We start from the raw sequence: 23,058 nt of genomic DNA, 5'->3' as shown, positions 1-23,058 counted from the left end.
AGGAGGAAACTTTTAGTACCTAGCGACGCAGCAACAATTACTGTTTGTTAGTGGCGAAATAAGGAATTGAGGATGAGTGTTGCAATGAAGAGGAACGGGGTTAACTTGGATTTGTATCAAGCCCATGCCGGTCTAATTATTTGTTATTATTTTATAGAAGATAAGGAGACGTATAGGGATGGCCAAAAATGCAACGTCCCAGTTGCATAAGATATGGTGAGATCGTAGCATAACGCGATAAAACTAATATCAAACTGGTGACTTCGCTAGTTTTCTTCATATTCACTTATGGAGCGGAGACCTGGACACTGAAAAAGGCCGACAGAGACTGAATAGACGCCTTTGAAATATAGAGCTGGAGAAAAATGCTACGGATTCCAAGGACCGCCTTTCTCATCAACGTGTCTATTCTGAGAGAGCTTAATGTCTAAACTAGACTTTATACTATATGTCTTCGTAGGGTGCTGAAATTCTTCGAACATATACTCGTAAAGAGGGTCACAATCTTGAAGAGCTGATGGTGACAGGCAAGGTAGATGGCAAACGTCCCAGAGGACGCAGTCCCACGAGATGGTCGGACCAAATACAATCTTCTCTGAACATCAACTTCCACAATGCCCTTCATTAAGCTAAGGATCGCAGCAGATAGAGGGAAATCGTACGGGAAAAACTAATGCAGCGGGGGAGTCACAACCCTCAGTAATGAGGAAAACGACGCACAATGGGATGAAAAATGTGGACACATGGTCATTATTACTTGAGTCAGAACCACTTGCTAGGGGTATATAATATGTATTTTGAGGGTTCCGTCGAAAATTGGAGCCCCAATTTGAAAGTTTCATGTTTTTACACAGCAAAAGGCTTATGTTCTTAAATGTTGTGTTCGTGACAAATATGCAGTTTCAATGCAATATAGTTTGAATTTCACTGCATCAATTGTGCGTCCACTGGCTATAGTTTTTAAAATAATGAAGAAACGATTAATGAGGTTTTCATCTACATCTGTGACGAAACCTTTTATGGGTCAGCAAAAAAACGCCTGGCCGAATTACCCACGTTCGTATCTTTTTTTGTCTTCTATTTGTGTTGTGGTTTCTTTTGATTTTTTCATTGCTCTACATGATTATAAAAGTAGAAATTGATAAATATACATTTTTGATACCTCAAGATTGATCTAAAAATATTTTCATAATTAACCAGAGAGCATTTTGCAGTAGCTTTCGTACATTGATTTGGATATAAGACAGTCTGGTCATTACTGGCAATATAATCAAATTCACTGCAAAATGCTCTTGTAACACTTAATGACCTCCAAAGTCAAAATATTGAAATTCACATTAAAGCCTTTTTATTGCGTATCCCTAAAGAAACCATGACAATAATTTACAATTTTAAATTAGTTTATAAAACTGCATACCTTCAACAACATCCATGATTAATAGGAATGCAATCACTGTAAGCAGAACATTACGCTGCAACTGTGTACGAAATTTTTCTTTAAACGTTAAAGTTTGACACGTTATTTAAATAATTCTATCACGACTATGGAACTTTTCTTGCTTGTGTGTAAAAAGTTGGATCCTTATTACGTTAGAAAAATAGTTTTATCATCCTACCTTCAAATTTGAAAATTCTATTTATGACCAACGGTCCTCCATACATAGAATCGTTTGTGCGACGCGAGGAGGATTTTATAGAATACAAATAAAAGAATGACCCATGAGCCCTATGTTGGCTGAAGTAATCATGGATTACCTTTAGAACACTTTTCTACACATAGTTAGCCATTGCCTATATTAAAATAAATGTTACGAACCTCAAATAATTATTTTAAACTCAAATAAACAACACAATAATATTCGAGTTATTTATTTTTATCACATTCATAATATTATAAAATAACTTCTATTATAAGTAGGTGTTTGTACACTATAAAAATATTTAACTATAAGGTATGTATTCGTATCGTCATTTAAAATCACAGATTTATCTCACGCGGATTAATACATAGTTCCTAAACGATTTATAAACAGAGGTAATAAATATAATATAACACAGCTCGACAAATAAAAATATTTAACATTTGGATAAAGAAAACAGTTTTAAGAGCTGATGTTTGTTTAAGTAAAGAAATAGTACCTATTAAATTAATGCTTAATAAACTCGCAACCATACATAAGAGCTATTACGAACTGCCGAATGGTCGCCGGTGACCAAAACAGGAGACCAAGCCGAATGACTCGATCTTTTTTCTTTATCTGGTAATTCTCCAGAAGAAGTAATTCTTCTTACTATTTCTTATTTAAATCCCCATAGGAATAACAGCTGCTCAATAAATTTGGAATAGCTTTTCGTATTTTTATTACTATATTAAGTTAACCGTTTCGAAACCTGGAGCCATTTTTGTACGCGATGCTAGAGAAACATTAACGGCCTTACAAATAAACTTGTTATAAAGTTTATAACTGATGATAAACAAAGAAAATTCAAAATGTTTACCGTTGACAACACTGTCAATACAATGATATTTCTGAAGTTTTCCTAATTACAAGCTGCCTTGCAAATAAACGCTGGAAATGTTATACGTCCGAACAAACCATTCGTAATCAAAATGTCTATTTGTAAACATTTTACATATTCTTGGTTTATGATTAGTTATAACTTTATGCCAATTTTATTTGTAAGGCCGCTAGAGTCTAGACTCTAGATGTCCTCTAGATTCTAGACAGAGTGAATGCTTTGCAGAGGCAGTCGCTTTTGCGGTCGCCATTGCCCGGCGGGTCTCCGAGTTGCAACGAGCAAGTGTGTAGACACCTATTTAAACCATAGAAAGTCACATTCGACGGCGATCTAGCCGACAGTGCGTAATAGATCTGTCAGCGTAATAGTCTTTACTTACCTACGCTTAATTACAGGCACACGAAAAATTCTATCTTGTCTCAAGGAATGCGATATAAATAGTCGTATCATTTTACGCTACGACTTCAGCCGTTTTAAAATGTGTTACTAATCAATCCATATTGTCACAGTTATGGGTAGATAAGCTTGGTGATCTACTTGATGCGTCATTTTCATTAATGTAACAAGGGTAGTATGTAGGGGTAGGGTACCTCTACAGTAGGTATTTTTTCTATGACATTCCCAATCATTATATTTTTTTTCGAAAAACTCGATTAATGCCAATGTTCACTGACCTGTACCACTAGACAAGCTGTTCCATATGTTTGACAGCAAATTTTTTGTGCCTATTTGAAGCGCCACTCGCGAGCGTCCAGAGAACTAATTTTGACGTATAATACAAATGGATGCGAGAGAAACGTATAATACTCTGAAGTATTTTGCATTTTGAATTAATTTCGGTTCGTGTTATTTATACTTCAGGAATCAACGTAATAAAGTATACATTATTTTGTTAATAGTTTTCCTATCTATGTTTGTTTAGTTGCGGTTGTCATCACTAGTTTTAGTTCCACAGACTCTCGCTACATGGCCAACAGCGCCAAAATGGCGAATATTAAACAGGCACAAAAGGCTTTTGTTAGCCGCCAGTCCAGTAGTATATAGTAGAGGTCAGTGCCAATGTTACTCGTATGTCATCATGAATAGTCGACAGATCTTAATTTTAGCGTCCCATTCATTTCATTTTTGAGTTTTTTGCCGCTTAAACGGCTGTAGGATGTCCAGGTATACAAAAAAAAACTGTTTGAACCGGGCACGACGATTCAATAAATAAGTGGGATTATACAAGAGATATAAGTCATTGTTCCAATGTCAAGACATGTAACATATAACTTAATTAATATTTTTTGTGTTTATCTCTCATCCAGTTTAGTCCCACTCTCTTGTTTATTTATTTTGTTATATTAAAATTTAAGTGCCTGTCAGCCATAAATGGATTTTTTTTTATGAAAAATGCACCATTTTAATACAATGAAATTAGAATTTTCAATTATTTATTATCATTAAATAAAATAAAATACAAGTAAATTAATATATTCTTCGTGGAATGCTACTAAACCTATATTTTTGAGTAAGCATTTTATTGTATTTAATTATATACACATACAAATAAAATATTAAATTCATAAAAACTGATTTCATCTGGACGACTGCAAGAGTATTTTTTAGTTATACATTTTTATTATAGCAGCACCGCCATATTATGTGTGGTACCCATAATCTAGCCGGCATCCTGGCCTAAGGAGCCTCCCAATAGGTAATGATTTCAAAACAATAATATTTTATTTAAATTTTTATACTTTCTCAAAAAATATAATAAGTATAAATATTATTTCATAACAGTAATAATAATAATAAGTAAATACAAATCGACTTTGTAAATATTTTTGTATCATCACATGCATATTATATTCAGAATAAACTTTGTAACAATTAAATATACAATTAGTGATACAAATATAAAAACATAGGAATCTAAATAAGATGATCACTTACAAGTGATACAGCTGCGTTAAGCATGTCACCTCGCAGATGACTTAGAAACCACCAGCGAATAAGTAATGATTATGTGGTATTTTTTTAAACTAATCTGCTGTTAGTTTAATAAAATATATTTTGACAACCTTTGTAATATGAGATTCTTAATTTTTTCATATTGCCGCCATTTTGTTTACGCCCCCCAATATCCTGGGCGTTGCAACCGTTCATAGTAATGTTTGTTCATACTATAGGTAGACGACAGTTGTACCGCAAACAATTAGCACATCTATTACCTATTTAAATTCCTATGTTCATGAAAAATTCAGTAAAAATCTACATAATAATATACCTATGTAATGGAAATGCTTTGCGAAATTTTAGGATTCGTTTAAAGATAAACCGGATCCTATTAAATTAGCCTACCTCCGATATCTGTAAAATAATATTCATTTGTCTGTTAAGGGTTAAACGTTCTACGTTATATTGGCATTGTAACAATATTCTTGGCTCGTATTCCAGAACGCGGCTCAATACGAACCTAAGAGGGCGTTTTGCTTGTTACGTTTCCACGATAAAGCACATGAATATGGATATTTTTAAGGAATTTAAATATTTTTACTGCATCGCGTCGTAAAAATCGTTCTTAGTAAAAGTGAAACCTGCATTGTGCATGAATCTCTAAACTGCATATGAAGTCCTGGTACATGTTGCTAGGATGACTCATGTCGTGCGCATGACGTCAGAATATAGTAAGGTATACTCGCGTTATAAATAAGACAATCTCTTCTTCAACTTTGATCGCCTGGTACCAAAATACTGTATAATGCTTCCTATTTTCTCCCCTTCTATTAAATTGTCGCTTTTTCGTTTCACCGACTTTCAAATCACAACGATGATAAAGAAGTTTTCACTTCAAAAATGTAAAAAAATGAAGTTGTGAATATATAAGCGAAAGAGTTATTCTCAATTGGCAGTAAATGGCTAAAAGCAAAAATTTTTACATTCATAAGTATTGTATTGAACTAAATGAATAAATACGCTTTTGCCTACGTAGGTATTGAGATACCTTCTGGAATACGGAGCTCAGGTGACAGTTACTTCGACACCGGACACTCTGTGTGCGAGATCAACTACCAATTCGTAATGAAGCTATGTAAATATTTAAGTACCACTTTTTTAAAGTACCCACATAATAATAATGTCACTAAATACTCGCGCTGTCAATTTTTTTCCGCGTCATCCACAGAATGTTATCCTTCTGGTAATACTGCTCTATCTGAATCAAAGACTTGCCTTTCGTCTCTGGAAGTAACAGGAACAGAATCACAGTGGCTAACAATGCCGAACCTCCGAACAACCCAAATATTCCCGCAATACCAATACTGCTCTTCATAATTGGGTACAGCTTAGTGTACCCGAAGAGGACGGTATTGAATAGACAGAAGATATATCCGCCGCAAAGACCGCGCACTTTTGTTGGCAATAGTTCGCCGATCATTAGGCCCGGTAAAAGGAAGAAACCAAGTGTATTGAACGCGACGTAGCCGAGGATCAGTACTGGGATGGTGTATCCTGTGCCTGGTCCTTGGGTGAGGATGAAGGCTAGTGCGAGAGTGCAGAGAGCGGTCCCGGCTCCGGATACGAGGACCAAGGCCCTCCGGGTGACCTTCAGAAGCAGCACACAAGCCACCACGGTCACTGCGAGGCGGACAAGTGCAGTGGCGTTTGCAGCCAACTGGAACACAATTATATTTATTATGACCCTCATGTCTAACCGTCGTTGACTTCGCTTCGTTTATAAATAAATAAAAAAGCCATATATTTCTAGCAATGAGGAGTTACAAATTTTTAATTGCTAGGGTTAGTAACTTTTGTAAAACTAATTTGTTAGTACTTAAAGTATTTTTTTTTTGTTTTAGTTTAAATTTGCAAGAACTCCTCTATAGGCGAAGGCCTCCTCCAAGGATTGCCAGTTGTGTGGTTTGTGCTAGCTGAAACCAATTACTGCCAGCCGACTGTATAAATTTCGTCTTCCCATCTAGCATAAGGTCTGCCTCTTTTACGTACCCCTTGAGGTCCTTTCCATACAGTCACCTTTTTGGTCCATCTTTGGTCTTGTAGACGTGCCACATGTATTGCCCATTTCCATTTCAAGGATTGTGCGTATACTAGGGCATCCGTTGCTTTCGTGTTTTTACATATATTTAACATATTTAATTATAATTAATATATATTTAAAAAAAATATACCTTAAGAAATTATATCGCTGTATTATATATATATATCTACATATACCTATACATGCGGTGCGGTGGAATTATATTGCGACACTTAGATAATATATACGTCTAGATAGTCTCTTGCTGTTAGACAACCGATAAAAACAGGCCAGGAATATTAGTTTAGTGTGCGTGACAAGCTACGTCTTACACTCGTAATTTGTGTGACACTTTGTGTTATTGTGCGTGCATTGCTCAAAATAGAGATTAGTTCTAAACTTATTTTATTTTTGCATTTTTTTTTCGATATTTTCACAGCTGTCATAGTCTATTTACACGTATAAATGATCTAAGTGGCGATACCTATGATCTAGATGGCAAAAATAAGTACTCACATGAGGTTTCATGTCCCCGCCGGAATCTTCGACAATGTCCACTGCATAAAATATAACGACATAAGTGCCGGATATAATCTGCAGCATGTTAAAAGCGTTGATCAGTAAGAGAGGCTTCAACACCGGCGGCCTTAGCACTGTTGAGAAGAAACGTAGATTCTCTTCGCCACGCGCCTTCTCTTTCTCCCTGGCTGATATTAACTCGTGCAGCTCACGTTGCGCCTGGAATGAACGATAGTAATGTTACAAATGAAACATTACATCCATCTTGTGGGGGGCCTACCAGCACTGCGTCTTTTGGTACGTGGTCGCCATTCGAGGACTTTACTGCCCCAACGGCCATCTGTCCGTCGAACTATGTGCCCTGCCCACTGCCACTTCAGTAATGAAACATATATTATATCTTTTTTGTCTTCTTATATTATAGTATCTGGACGACCGAGCCTTGCTCAGTTTTTTAGGAAAGTACAAAACTTGAAAAAAAAATGAGAAAGTAATAGGACTGGAGATATCTGCATTCTTTTGCTTTCCGCAACGCCCCGTAGTTTACTTTTCTCATAACAACACGTATAAAACTACATTTTTTAAAATTGACACCTAGCTAGATCGTTTTATCGCCCCCTTAATCCCCTGTATACTAAATTTTATGAAAATCGTTGGAGCCGTTTCCGAGATTCAGATTATATAATATATACAAGAATTGCTGGTTTAAAGATATAAGATTACTGCACTCCTACATTCCGTATACATACTTATAATATTTCTTTAGGGACAGTTTTTTTGGAGGTGAAGCACTATATAATCCGAGGATCTATTGTGCCCGAAGCTTACCACTTGAGCGCAGGCCCTCAGCTACCCCATACCTTTGAAGGTGTGGACATGGGCGCTGTTAATTACGAACAGGTTGCTTTAACTTTGCCGGAGTTTACATATCCTCGACACTTTAGAGGCGTAGGATCCCCAGAGGATTCTAGTTGGGTCTGTCCTAAGTACAGGCATTTTAAATACTCCACTCCAGCCTCTATCAATGGCCTCACGCTCCAGGATGTTTTTAAAGTCGGTATGGCTCCACAACAGAATCTACAGACTGGATTCACTAATATCAATTTTGACTACTTGCCCATACAGCTTGCAATAGCCGGAGATTAAGTCACTACGACGACTACACGACTAAGAGAACGTTTTGAGCCGACTAAAAGTTACTCCGTCTCTTTCGTTCTGTAGTAACCTTTTCTGTCGTTTTATGTGAACGTGGTAATCTGTGACTGCGTAAATAATTCTTTTGAATTTTTGTTGTGATCAAGTTTGATTTTGCGTTTACGAGGTATGCTTATAGCCGTATTTCTGAAAATAATTTTATCAAACTAAAATACTTCCAACTGTGAGAATTCCAAGAAGCTAAAATACATCTACAAAAAAGGTACTACGTCTACATTCTTGAACAAGACTTCAATACGAGATCAATTAAATGGTATCATTTAAACTATAACCCCATATATTTACTGGTTATACTCAAATTACTTCGTTATCACTAACTAAAAATACCAATTCAAATGATACTTTTATTTGTACATATTTGTGGGTAGGTTAAAAAAAATATATAATACAATAATTTTATACGTACTGTAAAATTAAATATAAGAATACCACAGATAAGAAATAGCGAAAACGTGGCGCGTGTGATTGTTCAACTACTTGAAAATGATTCCGAGCGCTCGACTTTCAAAAATGGCCTCCTGTTTACTGATTACTTTAAGTACCTTTATGGATATGTAAACAAGAAGCTCATATAACCATGAATCATCATTTGAATTGTTCGAGAACACTTCTAATTGTCGACCGCTCTCTTATTGAGCTCATAAAACACGATTGCTCGAATTATCTATCAGATGACATCAGTTGTCAAAACAAATCACTTAAGGCGTTTACAATTGTTACGTAGGAGTTAGGACACGACCTGCTCAGTCTCTCTGGGATAAAATTCTGCTACTGGTATGATATATGGGAGTTGCTGTGGCCTTCTTATGATTGCTTTAATTTTTTTAATGATTTCTCGAGTTACGCTGACCCATCATTATTATTCATTATTATCATCAGTCCAAGCCTGTTAGAACTGTTACGAATGTGCGGAAATCCTTCACCGACAGACCTATCAACTAAAATAAAATATCAGGTTAAACTATGTACCTGTAACGTATTTTCTTAACCTCAAAATTCGACCCTTCATTAATTCATTCAAAAAACGGAAAAAATAGTATGGTGCCTTCGATTTCATAATAATTTTTCAAAGATATATTGTGTGTCACAATTGTTTAAGTCACCAACGCCGAATTCACATCCAAGATCCCGATAGTAACCAGGTCTCTGTGACGTCCGTTCTTCTGACCATTTGATGATGATGATCAGGAGTGTAACTAAACCTATCAGACACCCAAATCGCAGAACAGCGGCATGCTATATTAAGTCAGCAAATTGAAATATTCTTTCCTTTTCTGCAACGAACCCTTGGGACAGAGATATTACCATTTAGATGATTCTATTGTAGTAGGTAGCCGATACCACAATGCAAGGATATTTTTATACTAAGTTCTGGATTATCGATCAGTGGCAGATCACAGCCCTGGTTCGATCGAACCTGGGTTGAGGAACTAGGCACCAAGGATCCTAACTGTGACATTCCAAAAAAGAAATAATAGCAACTGGCGATTTTCCTTTTGACAGTCCTTAAAAATACTAACACATATTTCATAGATTTTTCATTCAGTAACACCAGCATGTTTTTACGTAGTAAATGACGCACTTTAGGCGAAGTTGTCATGTCAATACGGAGACACTTCCAAGGAGGCGTAATATATTTTTTGACAGGTTAGCCTTAAGGTTTTGCCTTTAGTTGGCAAAGTAAGCGCAATCTAAACTGTACTCTGATAAATGAACATTTGAGAACCCCATGACGCTGCTATTTAGATAGTGACCTCACTTCAGTATCTCTATGAAATATTTTAAGAGTGAACAACATGTGTAGGTACATGAATGTGTGTTTCTACAATAGCATAAATGTTGACTGTGCTAAATGATATACTTATGGTACTTACTGTGTCAGAATTCCCCCTTAACATGGACATAGCAGCCATCGCTTCGTGAAATCTGCCTCTTCTAGCCAACCAGGTGGGACTCTCTGGCGAAAAGAATAATGCCGCGACCGCAAAGAATGGCAGCAGTATGGACAGATAGGCCACCGTCCTCCAGGGAAGCGCCCCTCCCAGAGCGTACACGTATAGCACACCCATCGAATAGGCCACAAACGGAGCCCCAATCAGTAGGCCTCTCATCCTTGGTTCGGCAATTTCTCCTAAATAAACCTGAAGATACAATTTAACCATTGTGATATCCATCAATTAAATATTATAGTGCGCGTGATCAGAAAATAAAACGAATATACATACAGGGTTATTGGTAATTCGACGTATTTCCGTTAGGAGGTGAATGAGGGTGATTTTGTATTTACGGTAATTATAACCCCATATGCATGATGCGAAAGTAAACCATTTTGAGTTATCAGATATTTCAGATATTATTTAAAAATCCAAAATTGCAACTTGTTAAAAAAAAGTATCAATTTCAATCATTTTTTTTTCTGATTTATAAAAAACAATTAAACACTGGTTATTTTTATCAATTTGAAAACAACAATTATCGGTCTAAATTTAAAAATGCGAGACAAGAAACGATATTAAGGCCGGCAACGCTCCTGTGATTCCTCTGGTGTTGCAAGAGAATGTGGGCGGCGGTGATCACTTAACACCAGGTGACCTGTACGCACGTTTGTCCTCCTATTCCTTAAAAAAAAGATATTAATATAATAATTATTTCGGATTTTTTCTCATTAAAATGTCTGAAACAACAAAAAAACGTTATGTCACGTGGCTTGCAGATTATTTCAAAAACATAACTAAGCTCTCCTAAACTGTATAACAATTAGGAACTCGAACAAAATGTATACAAAAACTAATACTAAAACATTCCTCGAGAATCGCGCTATCCTTTGGTGAAAACAGCATGAAAATCGGTGCAGTAGTATTTGAGTTTATCGCGAACAGACAGACAGACGCTGCGGAGGACTTAGTTTTGTAATGACATGATAATGTATATCAGAATGTCAGAGAAATGAAAAAATACAGTTTTAAATTATTGGAAAGGTAATTTTTGTATGCTGTTCGTGAATAAAAAAAAAAACAAATATCGAATTGCGACTTACAATATTTTCATTCAAACAAGTTTTTTTTACAAACTCGTTTGATTCGTTTACCTTTATAGTTTTGTAATTTTTGTATATTATTAACTTTTGATATTGAAATATATTCACCCTATGGTGAATAAATATATATATATATTCATGGCTCTATAGCCATTTGATGACGACTATGGGAAATCATTGTTTAGATTGACATTCTTAGTAAATTGGTCACCAAATCGAAGTTCATGTTATTATTTATTTAGATTACTATTCAGGTTAAATGATGTTTATATTAAGTTATAAATTATGGTTTATTTAGATTAACATTCCAGCTAAATGATGTTTAGATTATTTTGAGATATAAGGTCCTCCGCCCGGCCGTAACGTCAGTTCCTCTTAGTCCTCCATAGCTCATGGTTCCTCGAGTTGTGCCCGATACGCTCTAGTAACTGAAGTTAATTCAATAAGTTATTGAGAGTTAGTGTAGGAGTAGTAAGTGCATTTTAATCTTATTTAATAAACTCTTTATTTCGTCGTAACTTCGCTGTTGTCATTTCAAGACCCCACTGACCACCCGAACATTACAGTTTAAGATCCCGGTATAGAACGACCTTCACCCAGCTGGTTACTGGATGAAACATATTTTTTATGAAATTTAATATGTCAATAAATATATTGCATATGGCCTAGCAAATTTAAGGATACGTTTAATTATTAATTTTTTTTTTTTAATATTTCACCGGTTTGTTTAATGGACAAATTCTATATAATTAATTGATAAAAAGAAATTAAAAACTAATACTCTATTTCAATATTAAACTACTCCAAAATGATGCGCAGAGTCTATCGCTATCCCTTTTTTTTCAAGAGCAGATAGCATGCTCTTTCATTAACGGCCGTTTAGACTACGAACAGGTGCTATGCTGTATCCTCTTCTAACGCATGGGATAGTTGGTAGGCTGTGTAGCCGTAGAATATGTGTGACCTCTCAGTCACACATATTCACTCGGAGCAGTATTGAATCTTTAAAGATTCCGCAACCGGTATTCAGGACTGATTTCTTCGCATCAACCCTAAATCACCGTGTTTGTAATTAAATAAACTTTACTTTTATTTAAGTTTCATACAATAGCCAGACCGGTGCAAGTTACTGGTAGCGATTGACCTGTTCATAACTGCCAACCCATGACTTGTGACAGGAAAAAAATAGGCAACCTAACCTTTTGCATTAAGGCGACACTAAATGCCAGCGACCTTTAGTGATATAAGTTCACGTCTGCCGGCCCGCCATCTATGTAAGAAAGCCAATATTTTCAAAATTATGCTTAAAATTCTCGTTATTCACTACTAATCTGAATAAATGAACCTACACAAAAAAGTACAAGCTATAAGAATAACTTTTCTGAGAGAAGTACCAAAAAAATGCGTCACGCCATGCCAAAAACTTGTTTAACTTCAAAGAAAAGTGGTAGATCAGAAAGGCTCGGCAGTGTTAACTATAACGAACAGCAAGCATTAGCAACCTACAAATAAGACTTAAGGATATGTGTAACAGGATTAAGTAGTGTTCATAGCTCGAAATGCTATACTTTCACCACAAAACTTGTCTAAAAACACCATGTTTGCGTGTTTTCTGCTTACTCTTCGTCTTAACTATGGACTGCATACTATCGATTGGTATAGAATTTGTCCATTAAACAAACCGATGAAATCTTCAATTTTTTTTTTTTAATTAATAAATTAATCGTATCCTGGACTGAAATTTGCTTTTCGATCCTATACGTACACAATATATTCGTCTATTCCTCTGATCCGGAAAATCGAATAAATGTCAAAATATTCCGTTCTCAATTCTTGAATATGTAAAACAGTAATTTGTTTTCCGTAGTAATAAATTCAACACGGTTTCTTAGCAACATGGAATTTCAATAGCTAGCGATGGGTGCAAACGGTCAAAGAAAAAAGGTGAGTTTTAATGTTCTGCATCTAATTTATTTTGTAAGACTTAAATAACATTAATCTTGACGCGAACAGAATGTTGTCAAACTTTACGTTATTAATTATGAAAGCCTTATAAGATATTGATATTCCCTCCACGTACCACAAAGCTGTGGAATTAGCTTCTTTGTGCGGTGTTTCCGGGACGATACGACATAGCTACCTTCAAAAAAAGCGCGTACTCCTTCATTAAAAGCCGGCAAAGCTCCTTTGATTCCTCTGGTGCTGCAAGAGAATGTAGGCGGCGATGACCACTTAACACCAGGTGAGCCGCATGCTCATTTGTCCTTCTATTACATAAAAAGACTAAATAAACAGAATACTTTAACCTAAATAACGTAAAAATTACATAGCTTGTAACTAATTAAAGGAAATTGCCGCAACATTAAGGCGTAATAACAGGTACATTTTTGTTAATAATTTACAGTCTCACTGTTTATTTTTTTTTCAATTTTAATACAACATTGAAGTTTTATATTTACTATTTACGATAAACCATGGTTGGCAGTTAAAAAATGGCCGCAAGCAGAGATTGCCATGATTTCGATAAACGATTCTTTTCGATGTCGAAAAGCGAGAATCACACTTGAGCAAGTAATGTTTTTTAATTAATTTTATGTAATTTTAAAGGAAAATATATAAGGAATTGAAAAAAAAAAAGCGGTAGCTAGCTAAATCAGCTGAAATGCAGAATAGATTGGTGGGATCTTAGGCTATTAGACATAATTAAAAACACACTAGATAGGTCAATGGCCGACCTGTCATATTTAGTTCCACTTGATGCCACGAGACTTACGTCACTTGTTAAACTTGTCATTTGTCATCAGCCTATTGACACTCTAAGAAAAAAACGATTCACTCAATTTTATTGTATGACACGTCCATTCATTGACAGATTGACAGATGACGGCTATAATTCACCAGAGGGAGACTCCTTTGCACAGGATGCTGAGTTGGTTATGGGTACCATAACGGCGCCTATTTCTGTCGTGAAGCAGTAATGTGTAAACATTACTGTGTTTCGGTCTGAAGGGCGCCGTAGCGAAATTACTGGGCAAATGAGACATAAGATGTAATGTCTCAAGGTGACGAGCGAAATTGTTGAGCCACTCAGAATTTTTGTGTTTTTCAAGAATCCTGAACGGCACTACATTGTAATGGACAGGGCGAAGCAATTTCCATCAGCTGAACTACGTTTCAAGAAACTGTTCGCTCTCAAACTTAGCCGGATTCTACTTCGTGGCCAATAGCGATAGTCATGTAATTAATACTATTTCAAACTTATGTCAAATGACTGCACGTTTCCTACTAAATTAAATTTCAATTTTTACTTAGGCAGTCCTACCTCTTATAACGTACTATTTACATCCTCTTTGTTTGTGATACCTGTAAGGGAGCAGCCAGAACGCCCACCGCGAACCCACAAATAACTCTGCCTAGTAACAGCAATGCGTGATGGCCCGACGTTCCTATCAGGATCCAGCCTATCACCAGAGGTACAGTGGATGCCTGAAGCGTGGTCTTCCTGCCGATAGCCTCCATGATGGGCCCAGATATCATTGAGCCCAACGGTGTTGCGGCCGAGTGTATGCTGGCTGTGAAACATTAAATACTCATCAAAATATGTACACACATCATAGTTTTTAATGAAAGCAATTATGGTAAATAAAAATAATGTGGGTAGGTACATAGATTAAGGATTTGTCTCCGCTGCGCTCCAAATAGCGCGCAGGCGTAGTCGCAAATTGTGGCAACTAATGGTACGCCCAAGTGGGCGTACTCGAGCCAGTCTAACTATATTAAAATAATACTACAAGAATTAAAAAATACACTGAGATCGCATATCATCAGGAAGCATTTTGTATTTTATTAATTTCAATGTAAAATGTAAAAAGCTTATGTTACAAAATTTTAAAGATGCCATTGAGTGCAAGACGCACATAAGCATCTAATAGTTTCCGTAATAAAAAAGCTATTGTTCTTAGGTAGTGCGGTATCTAGTTGGATCCCAGCGAAGATCAATCTTTAATCTAAGATGCTTACATATTTGGAAAATAATGTATTGCGTGGGTTTCTCTTTCGAACCAAAGGAATCTCAAAAATGTCGCTGATTTGAGAAAGTTTCAATTATTATCAAAGTTTAACAGAACATGTGGCACGACAACGACACACACTGTTCGAGACTGACTCGAGTACGCCCACTTGAGCTGTGGGCATACTATTATTTGCCGCACTTTGCGACTATGACTGCGGTATCTATTTGGAGCGCAGCGGAGACCAATCTTAATCTTAGGTAAGCATACATTTAATACATCATACATAATATATGTATGTGTTATATTTTTTTTTATGGAAGAGGAGGACAAACGAGCGTACGGGTCACCTGTTGTTAAGTGATCACCGCCGCCCACAATCTCTTGCTCTCTTTTAATGAAGGTGTACGCGCTTTTTTTGAAGGTACCCATGTCGTATCGTCCCGGAAACACCGCACAAGGAAGTTCATTCCACACCTTTGTAGTACGTGGAAGAAAGCTACTTGAAAACCGCACTGTATAATATATATTAGTCAATGCACATAGTATTGCTTACATCGTAATTTTTCTATATTGGACATAGCGTGCAGCAAACAACTACACTACTATTAGTTATGATACATTGACACTTCATTATTATAACTCAAGTGACGTTGTAAGTGTAAACTAGTAAAAAGAGACATCTCATTGTGACACTGGCTTCAAAACCAATTTACACAAGTAGCGCTCATGTATGCCGCACGTTTTGTCAAGGTTTTGCATAAGGCAGTGTTCACACCCTTAACATAATATTAAACAAAGATCTTACAAGACAAAATCTTTACAAGAAAGTTCTTCAGAGAGTAAAGTTGAAGAGCATCATTGCGACGATGACAGTAATGTCAAAATTATGGTGGATGATAAAACTTAAAGAAATTTATTATTAGCGAAGAATTTGGAATAAAATAACGAGTATCGCTGTACCACCATCTGCGGGCTGTGGGGTCATGCTATATGTTCAGAGTGGGATCGCCAGAGGGATATCTCTATGATTGATGTGTCTAAAATAAAATATTTCTATTTCAAATTTGAACTTCCTCTAATTATTATTATTATTTTATTTTATAATAATTGAAGTTGATTTGATATCGAAGACTTTGGTGATTGTAGACTTTTTCATTGTAAAAGGTTGATCTTAGAACTATTTCTTAAATTAAAATATATATTTCTTTTTAAATTCGATAAAAAATGTTTGAGCCCCCTTACCCTGAGCGGTATTACCCACAGTCAGGGGCAATGCCGCTCAAACATGTTTTTTTTTTTAATGTTTTTCTACTGATAGTAGGTTAAAGATGCTTTTGTTGTTAAATTGGTTATTACTCGATAATTAAAATTTTGTTACTTTGCTTAATTTGATTTATAATAATTAATTTGAAAAAAAACCCCATATTTTCCTTAAGTGAACGCCATTCCCCCTCCCTACCCTACCTATAGCAACATGCTAGCAACCAATAAAAGAATTGTGCCATGAAGCAGCACTCGGCAGCCGAATGTCTAATGTCCTAAGAAAGAAATGAGCCAAGAGATGGCGCTGTCTGCAAAAATCACCTTCATTGTTAATCGGCTATGACTATCACTACAATTTTAAAAATTTGCATCATACATAATGGAAATTATCGTATAATCTGCGTACGATAGTAGTGTAACATCGTACAGCGTACGAAGCTATTAAATTATCGTACATGTACGATTTTTATCGTTCGGTTGCGAAAGCTGGCTTCAGGTACATTGAATTGAGCTGGCATCTGTATGAATATATTATTATATGATAAGCACAAAACTAAGGGGGCATTGAAATCTTTTACTAGTTCATACTAGCGACACAATTATGTTTTGCACGCCTCATATGCGAAGCATTGAGGTAGTGTTCTACTCTCGACATGTCAAAAAAGCAGTTTTCTCCGAAACAGATTTTTTTTATTTATAACGCGCTTACAGGATAATATAAGTGTACCTATATCAAGTCAAATAAGCTGTGAGGTACATAAAATATATTTTAATAACAATTATGTACATATTCTGCTAACAAAGACAATAATAACATTAAAAATAATCTTTTCTGGACGTCAAGGTGTGGATAGATGTAATGTGGCAAGGAAATTGGTCGAAAAAACACGTTGTTTTTTCACACGTCTTATATATGAAAACTAGGCGTTCCCGCCCGCTTCGCTGGGCGAATTTTAAAAGGAAATAAATTAATGAAGGAACGTTGGAATTCGAAAAATGATCCGTAAACCATCTAGGATAAATTTCACATCGAATGGTGGTAGTTTCATGTCGATACGATCAGTGGTTTAGGCGTGAAAGAGCCTCAAACAAAGACCATTTTCATTATATATATGGAAGATTTGAAACTTATTGAATAAACTGTAACAGTTTGGAAAATAATGAAAATTTTTCTGTTATTAAATATACAAATAAATTTAACTTAACATCTTATGTTTCAAGGTGACGAGCGCAATTGTACTGCCGCTCAGAATTTTTGGGTTGTTCAAGAATCCTGAGTGGCACTGCATTATAATGGGCAGGACGTATCAATTACCATCACCTGAATGTCCTGCTCGTCTCGCCCCTTATTATCATAAAAAAAATGGAGCTCCAAGAAGGTGAAGTGAATTCTTATCCAAAACCATATATTTATGGAAATATATGTAAAATACTCACTTCAAAACCCCATTAAGTATGTACTTGCAATCTATATAGCTTTTACGTACACCTCAAAACCTTTTACACACAACCTAATTACATCTTAATGTAATATTTCAATAACTACGTGTTTTCTAAATCTAATCGCCTACAATCGGGACACATTGAAATATTAATAGTTTTCAATATTCGACAATGAGATCTAATGTAAAAAAATCCAAGATCAACAACAATTTACCAATAAAATATTAATTAAATAAACATTCCAGTGGAATGAATTGTGAATGTAATCCATAATCGAATTCACTGGAACACACACAAAAAATTTCATCAAAACCGTTTAGGAGGAGTTCCATTGTGTATGCAAACCGTTCTTGAATCCATTTGAAGACGTTTAAAAAAACTTATTGAAATCGTTCCAGCCGTTTAGGAGGTGTTTAGTGACATACACACAAGAATTACATCTTAATATATATAGTTCATGTGTATATTAGTTAACTCCTCCTAACGGCTGGACCGATTTTTCAAATTTAAGAAGTGTGTACAGGGCAGCGTCTGTCGGATCCACTAGTAATCATATAAAGATTTGCAATCTCTGCTGCATATTTTTTTTAGGGAATAGGAGGACAAACGAGCGTACGGGTCACCTGGTGTTAAGTGATCACCGCCACCCACAATCTCTTGCAACACCAGAGGAATCACAGGAGCGTTGCCGGCCTTTAAGGAAGGAGTATGCGCTTTTTTTGAAGGTACCCATGTCGTATCGTCGCGGAAACACCGCATAAGGAAGCCCATTCCACAGCTTTGTAGTACGTGGAAGAAAGCTCCTTGAAAACCGCACTGTGGAGGACCGCCACACATCCAGATGGTGGGGATGATATCCTAACTTGTGGCGTGTCGTGCGAAGGTGGAACTGCCTTCTAATCGCACCAACCAAATTTGATGAAACAAAAAATATATACTTTAATACAAGCGGTCGCTTAATATTTTTTATGGAAAAGGAGGACAAACGAGCGTATTATTTATTTGGATTAAGGTCTACCAGCAGTTAATACAATAAAACTTTTCGAAATAATACCCAGTTTGGTAAATGTTCCACAATAAACCTAAAAGCATCATTTTATTTATGTATTTTCCGTGCGTGTGGGACGCTCTATATGGCAATAGTTGTAAGCCTTGAATCATCAACTGCAATAAAATTTTGATTGGCCTGAAGACGTTTGTGTTGAATGAGCAGTATTATGCAATTCCAATACTGTTTGTTTTATTGTTCTGTATGTTTACGTAGGTACTGTTCGTTAGGCCATTTATTTATTTGTATAAAGAAACTTACAGCTATTTATATTACATAAAGGTATAAACGATAAATATTACACTAGCCAAAATAGTTCCTAACGATGCTTACTTAAAGGCATTTATTTTCTCAAAATTGATTCCTTTAGAATTATTTTTGATGTCATTTCTCATAACTACTAGATACTACTACCGCTTCGGAAACAAATGGCGCTCTGAGAGAGAAGAAGCGGCGCAAGAAACTCTCCCAGCATTCTTTTTTACGCTCTTTTCAATAAAAATATACAATATTGTACAGTTATTTCTATCGCTATAAAATAATCACAATCTAGTCCCAGGCTGTCCGATCATTTAGATATTCAGCAGTGAAGTAATAGGATTTACGACAGAGCCGTTTTTTTATAAAACATTTTTTTTTTTATAGATAATGCCTGTACAGTGGCTGGGACTTTATTATAGAAGTATATACATTTACCCTTAAACCTATTATGTATCTTATGAAGCCTACTAGAATTAGTTACAAGCAATCCCTTATTCCCTTATCCATAGTGAAGTTTTAAGACTTATTAAAAATAATTACAAAAAATACAATAGTTTAAAGAGCCAATAAATTCACTGATACAAATATAACCTTTACATACCATACCATACATAAATATACCAATTTTTTTAACAAAAGATACAAAATCGTACTTATTAGTTCGAAATATGTCTATGTGGTTATAACAGTCATTGTGTCTTCTGCAAGCTCTGATAAGAAATCTATTCTTACAATAATTAGTCCTAAAGAATGGCACTAAAAATTTAACTAGTAACGTTAAAACGGTCATGGTTTTTAAATTGTTAAGTACTTAAGTGTTACTAATAATGATTTGTCTAGTTTGCGTGAGTCACTTTACGAGTATTTCTGAGTTTTCTGATATTTCGACGCAGTTATAAGTGATATAATCACAGGGGCGTTGAAGTAAACTTCAGAAGTACAGAAATAAATTAATTCAGACAAAAATAATGGATTTCTCTTTGTTAGTGCTCACATAACTAAGTTACGGTTAGTGGGGCTTCTGGGGATCTTGTAGGACTCCTCTCATTATTACAATTTGTGTCGATTCTTTGACTATCATCATTTTAGCCGGAAGACGTCCACTGCTGGACAATGTCGTCTTGACCAGATCGTCGGTCCATCTTGTGGGGGGCCTACCAACACTAAGTCTTCCGTTATGTGGTCGCCATTCGAGGACTTTACCGCCTCAACGGCCATCTGTCCGTCGAGCTATGTGCCCTGCCTACTGCTACTTCAGTTTCGCAATAATCTGGGCCAAGACGGTAACTTTGGTTCTCCTACGGATCTTCTCATTTCTGATTCAATCTCGCAGGGAAACTCCAAGCATAGCCCTCTCATAATTTCCTCATCCTTTGACCATCCTCACCCTAATTTATATTGATGCCTTATATTACAAAAAAATAATAACCAGCGGATAACATTTCACTCATATTCAAAGTAAAAAGAAACCACCTAACATATGGCCAAGTAAACAATGTTCTACCTGATATTGTTTACACCAATAAATAACTTTCCGTAAGAAAACTTAACGTACAATCTAATATATAAAATTCTCATGTCGCGGTGTTTGTAGTTAAACACCTTCGAAACGGCTTGATCTTGAAATTTTGAGTGCCTATTGGATAGTTCTGAGAATCCGACAACATCTATTTTTCATCTCCCTAAATGTTAAGGGTGGTCCACGCCAATTTTTTTTTTAATTTTTTGTCATTTTTTTTAAATTTGTTTGATTATGAGTCAGCATTAAAAAATACATATAACTTCAAATTTTCACCTATCTACGATCAATAGTTACTTTTGGATCGCGATTTTAATATCGGCAATACAACGTTTGCTGGGTCAGCTAGTAATATATTATATATTAATTCTGCACCCAACTTCAATCAAATACTAACCGGTTACATAATCTCTAGACCTGACGCCGATGACGTCACATCGTCGCTTTGTTACGGTGTACAAAACAATCATCAGTAGGATATTATTATTATTAAATAAACAACGATAAGTTTGTAGTAGGTAGTAAGTAGTTTTTTTCAGTATTATTCATTGATGTAAATTAGATTGATTGGTGTTGTGTTGTGACACATATTTTTAATATTATGATGAAAATTTATTAAAAGAATATGGGTTGAATAAAAAACACTATTATACAAACAGTACTATATAGCCACATAGACAACAATATAACCTACAGAACTATTAACAACAAAAGGCAAAACGTAACAGTAAAAACTTCAAAAACAAAGCAGTGATAGCACGAAAATATCAATGAAACTGCAAACCGTACTGACGCTACAGGACGAGCGCGAAGGGTTGAAAGGGAAACGGGGAGGACCTCACGTTCCAGCGAGGTCCAGAGATAATGTGGCCGTGTAGTATGTGTTAAATTTAGCATTCCACCTTCAATACGAGTCTCAACCAGCAATAGCTTACAATGTCAACCAGCAATAGCTAACAATGTCATCCAGCAATAGCTAACAATGTCATCCAGCAATAGCTAACAATGTCATCCAGCAATAGCTAACAATGTCATCCAGCAATAGCTTACAATGTCAACCAGCAATAGCTAACAATGTCATCCAGCAATAGCTAACAATGTCATCCAGCAATAGCTAACAATGTCATCCAGCAATAGCTAACAATGTCATCCAGCAATAGCTAACAATGTCATCCAGCAATAGCTTACAATGTCAACCAGCAATAGCTAACAATGTCATCCAGCAATAGCTAACAATGTCATCCAGCAATAGCTAACAATGTCATCCAGCAATAGCTTACAATGTCATCCAGCAATAGCTAACAATGTCATCCAGCAATAGCTTACAATGTCAACCAGCAATAGCTAACAATGTCATCCAGCAATAGCTAACAATGTCATCCAGCAATAGCTAACAATGTCATCCAGCAATAGCTTACAATGTCAACCAGCAATAGCTAACAATGTCATCTAGCAATAGCTAACAATGTCAGCTATTGCTGGTTCAGAATGTTAGCTATTGCTGGGTGAGATTGTGAAATTGCTTGTTGAGATTTTTAGCTAAAGCTGGTTGAGATTGTTAGCTACTCGTACAGCTAGGAACGTGTCATGACTATGAGTCAAGTTATAAATGCCACCAGTGCTCAGGGATACAAAATTATGGTAACTAATTGAATAAAAGTATTTCAATAAAACTGAATCTCGACTCGATCGAAGCTGTCGGTCGAAGTTTAAGTGTTACTAGAACATCAAATCTGATGCTCCGCGGTAATGACTTGAGGGTTGACCACAGCGTTGTCGATGTGAGGCCAGTTCACTGACCTGTATAAATACCACTCGACAGGCTGTTCCATATGTTTGACAGCAAATTTTTTGTGCCTATTTGAAGCGCCTCTCGCGAGCGTTCAGAAACTAATTTTGACGTATAATACAAATGGCTGCGCAAAGGGTCGTACAATAGTCTGAAGTACTTTTGCATTTTGAATTTATTTCGTTCGTTTTCCGTGTTATTTATACTTCAAAAATCAACATAATAAGGTACACAATTATTTTTGTAAATAGTTTCCCACCATCTATCGATGTTTGCTGAGGTTGTCTTCAATAGTTTTAGTACCGCAGACTCTCGCTACATGTCCAACAGCGCCAAAATGGCGAATATCAAACAGGCACAAAAGCACTTGAAGATAATTATTTCTTTAGATATTGGCTAAAAGACGAAACCAA

The 23,058-nt window shown here is 35.9% G+C and overlaps 1 protein-coding gene across 1 annotated transcript in view; it reads right to left on the bottom strand.

Annotated features, from left to right (window-relative positions):
* Nucleotides 1–1,853: 1,853 nt before the first annotated feature.
* LOC126966234 (facilitated trehalose transporter Tret1-like) overlaps nucleotides 1,854–23,058 on the bottom strand; it is a 74,366-nt gene continuing 53,161 nt past the window's right edge. The window contains exons 4-7 of the mRNA XM_050810194.1: nucleotides 14,673–14,877; nucleotides 10,147–10,413; nucleotides 7,055–7,276; nucleotides 1,854–6,175 (exon numbers count right to left, since the gene is read on the bottom strand). Of these exons, the coding sequence (XP_050666151.1) occupies nucleotides 5,645–6,175; nucleotides 7,055–7,276; nucleotides 10,147–10,413; nucleotides 14,673–14,877 (1,225 nt within the window). The 3' untranslated portion in view covers nucleotides 1,854–5,644. The remainder of the gene's footprint in view (nucleotides 6,176–7,054; nucleotides 7,277–10,146; nucleotides 10,414–14,672; nucleotides 14,878–23,058) is intronic.

The sequence above is a fragment of the Leptidea sinapis genome, chromosome 9 (genome assembly GCF_905404315.1).
Source record: "Leptidea sinapis chromosome 9, ilLepSina1.1, whole genome shotgun sequence".
Classification (NCBI taxonomy): Eukaryota; Metazoa; Arthropoda; class Insecta; order Lepidoptera; family Pieridae; genus Leptidea; species Leptidea sinapis.
This window is presented reverse-complemented; position numbering and strand designations above follow the sequence as displayed.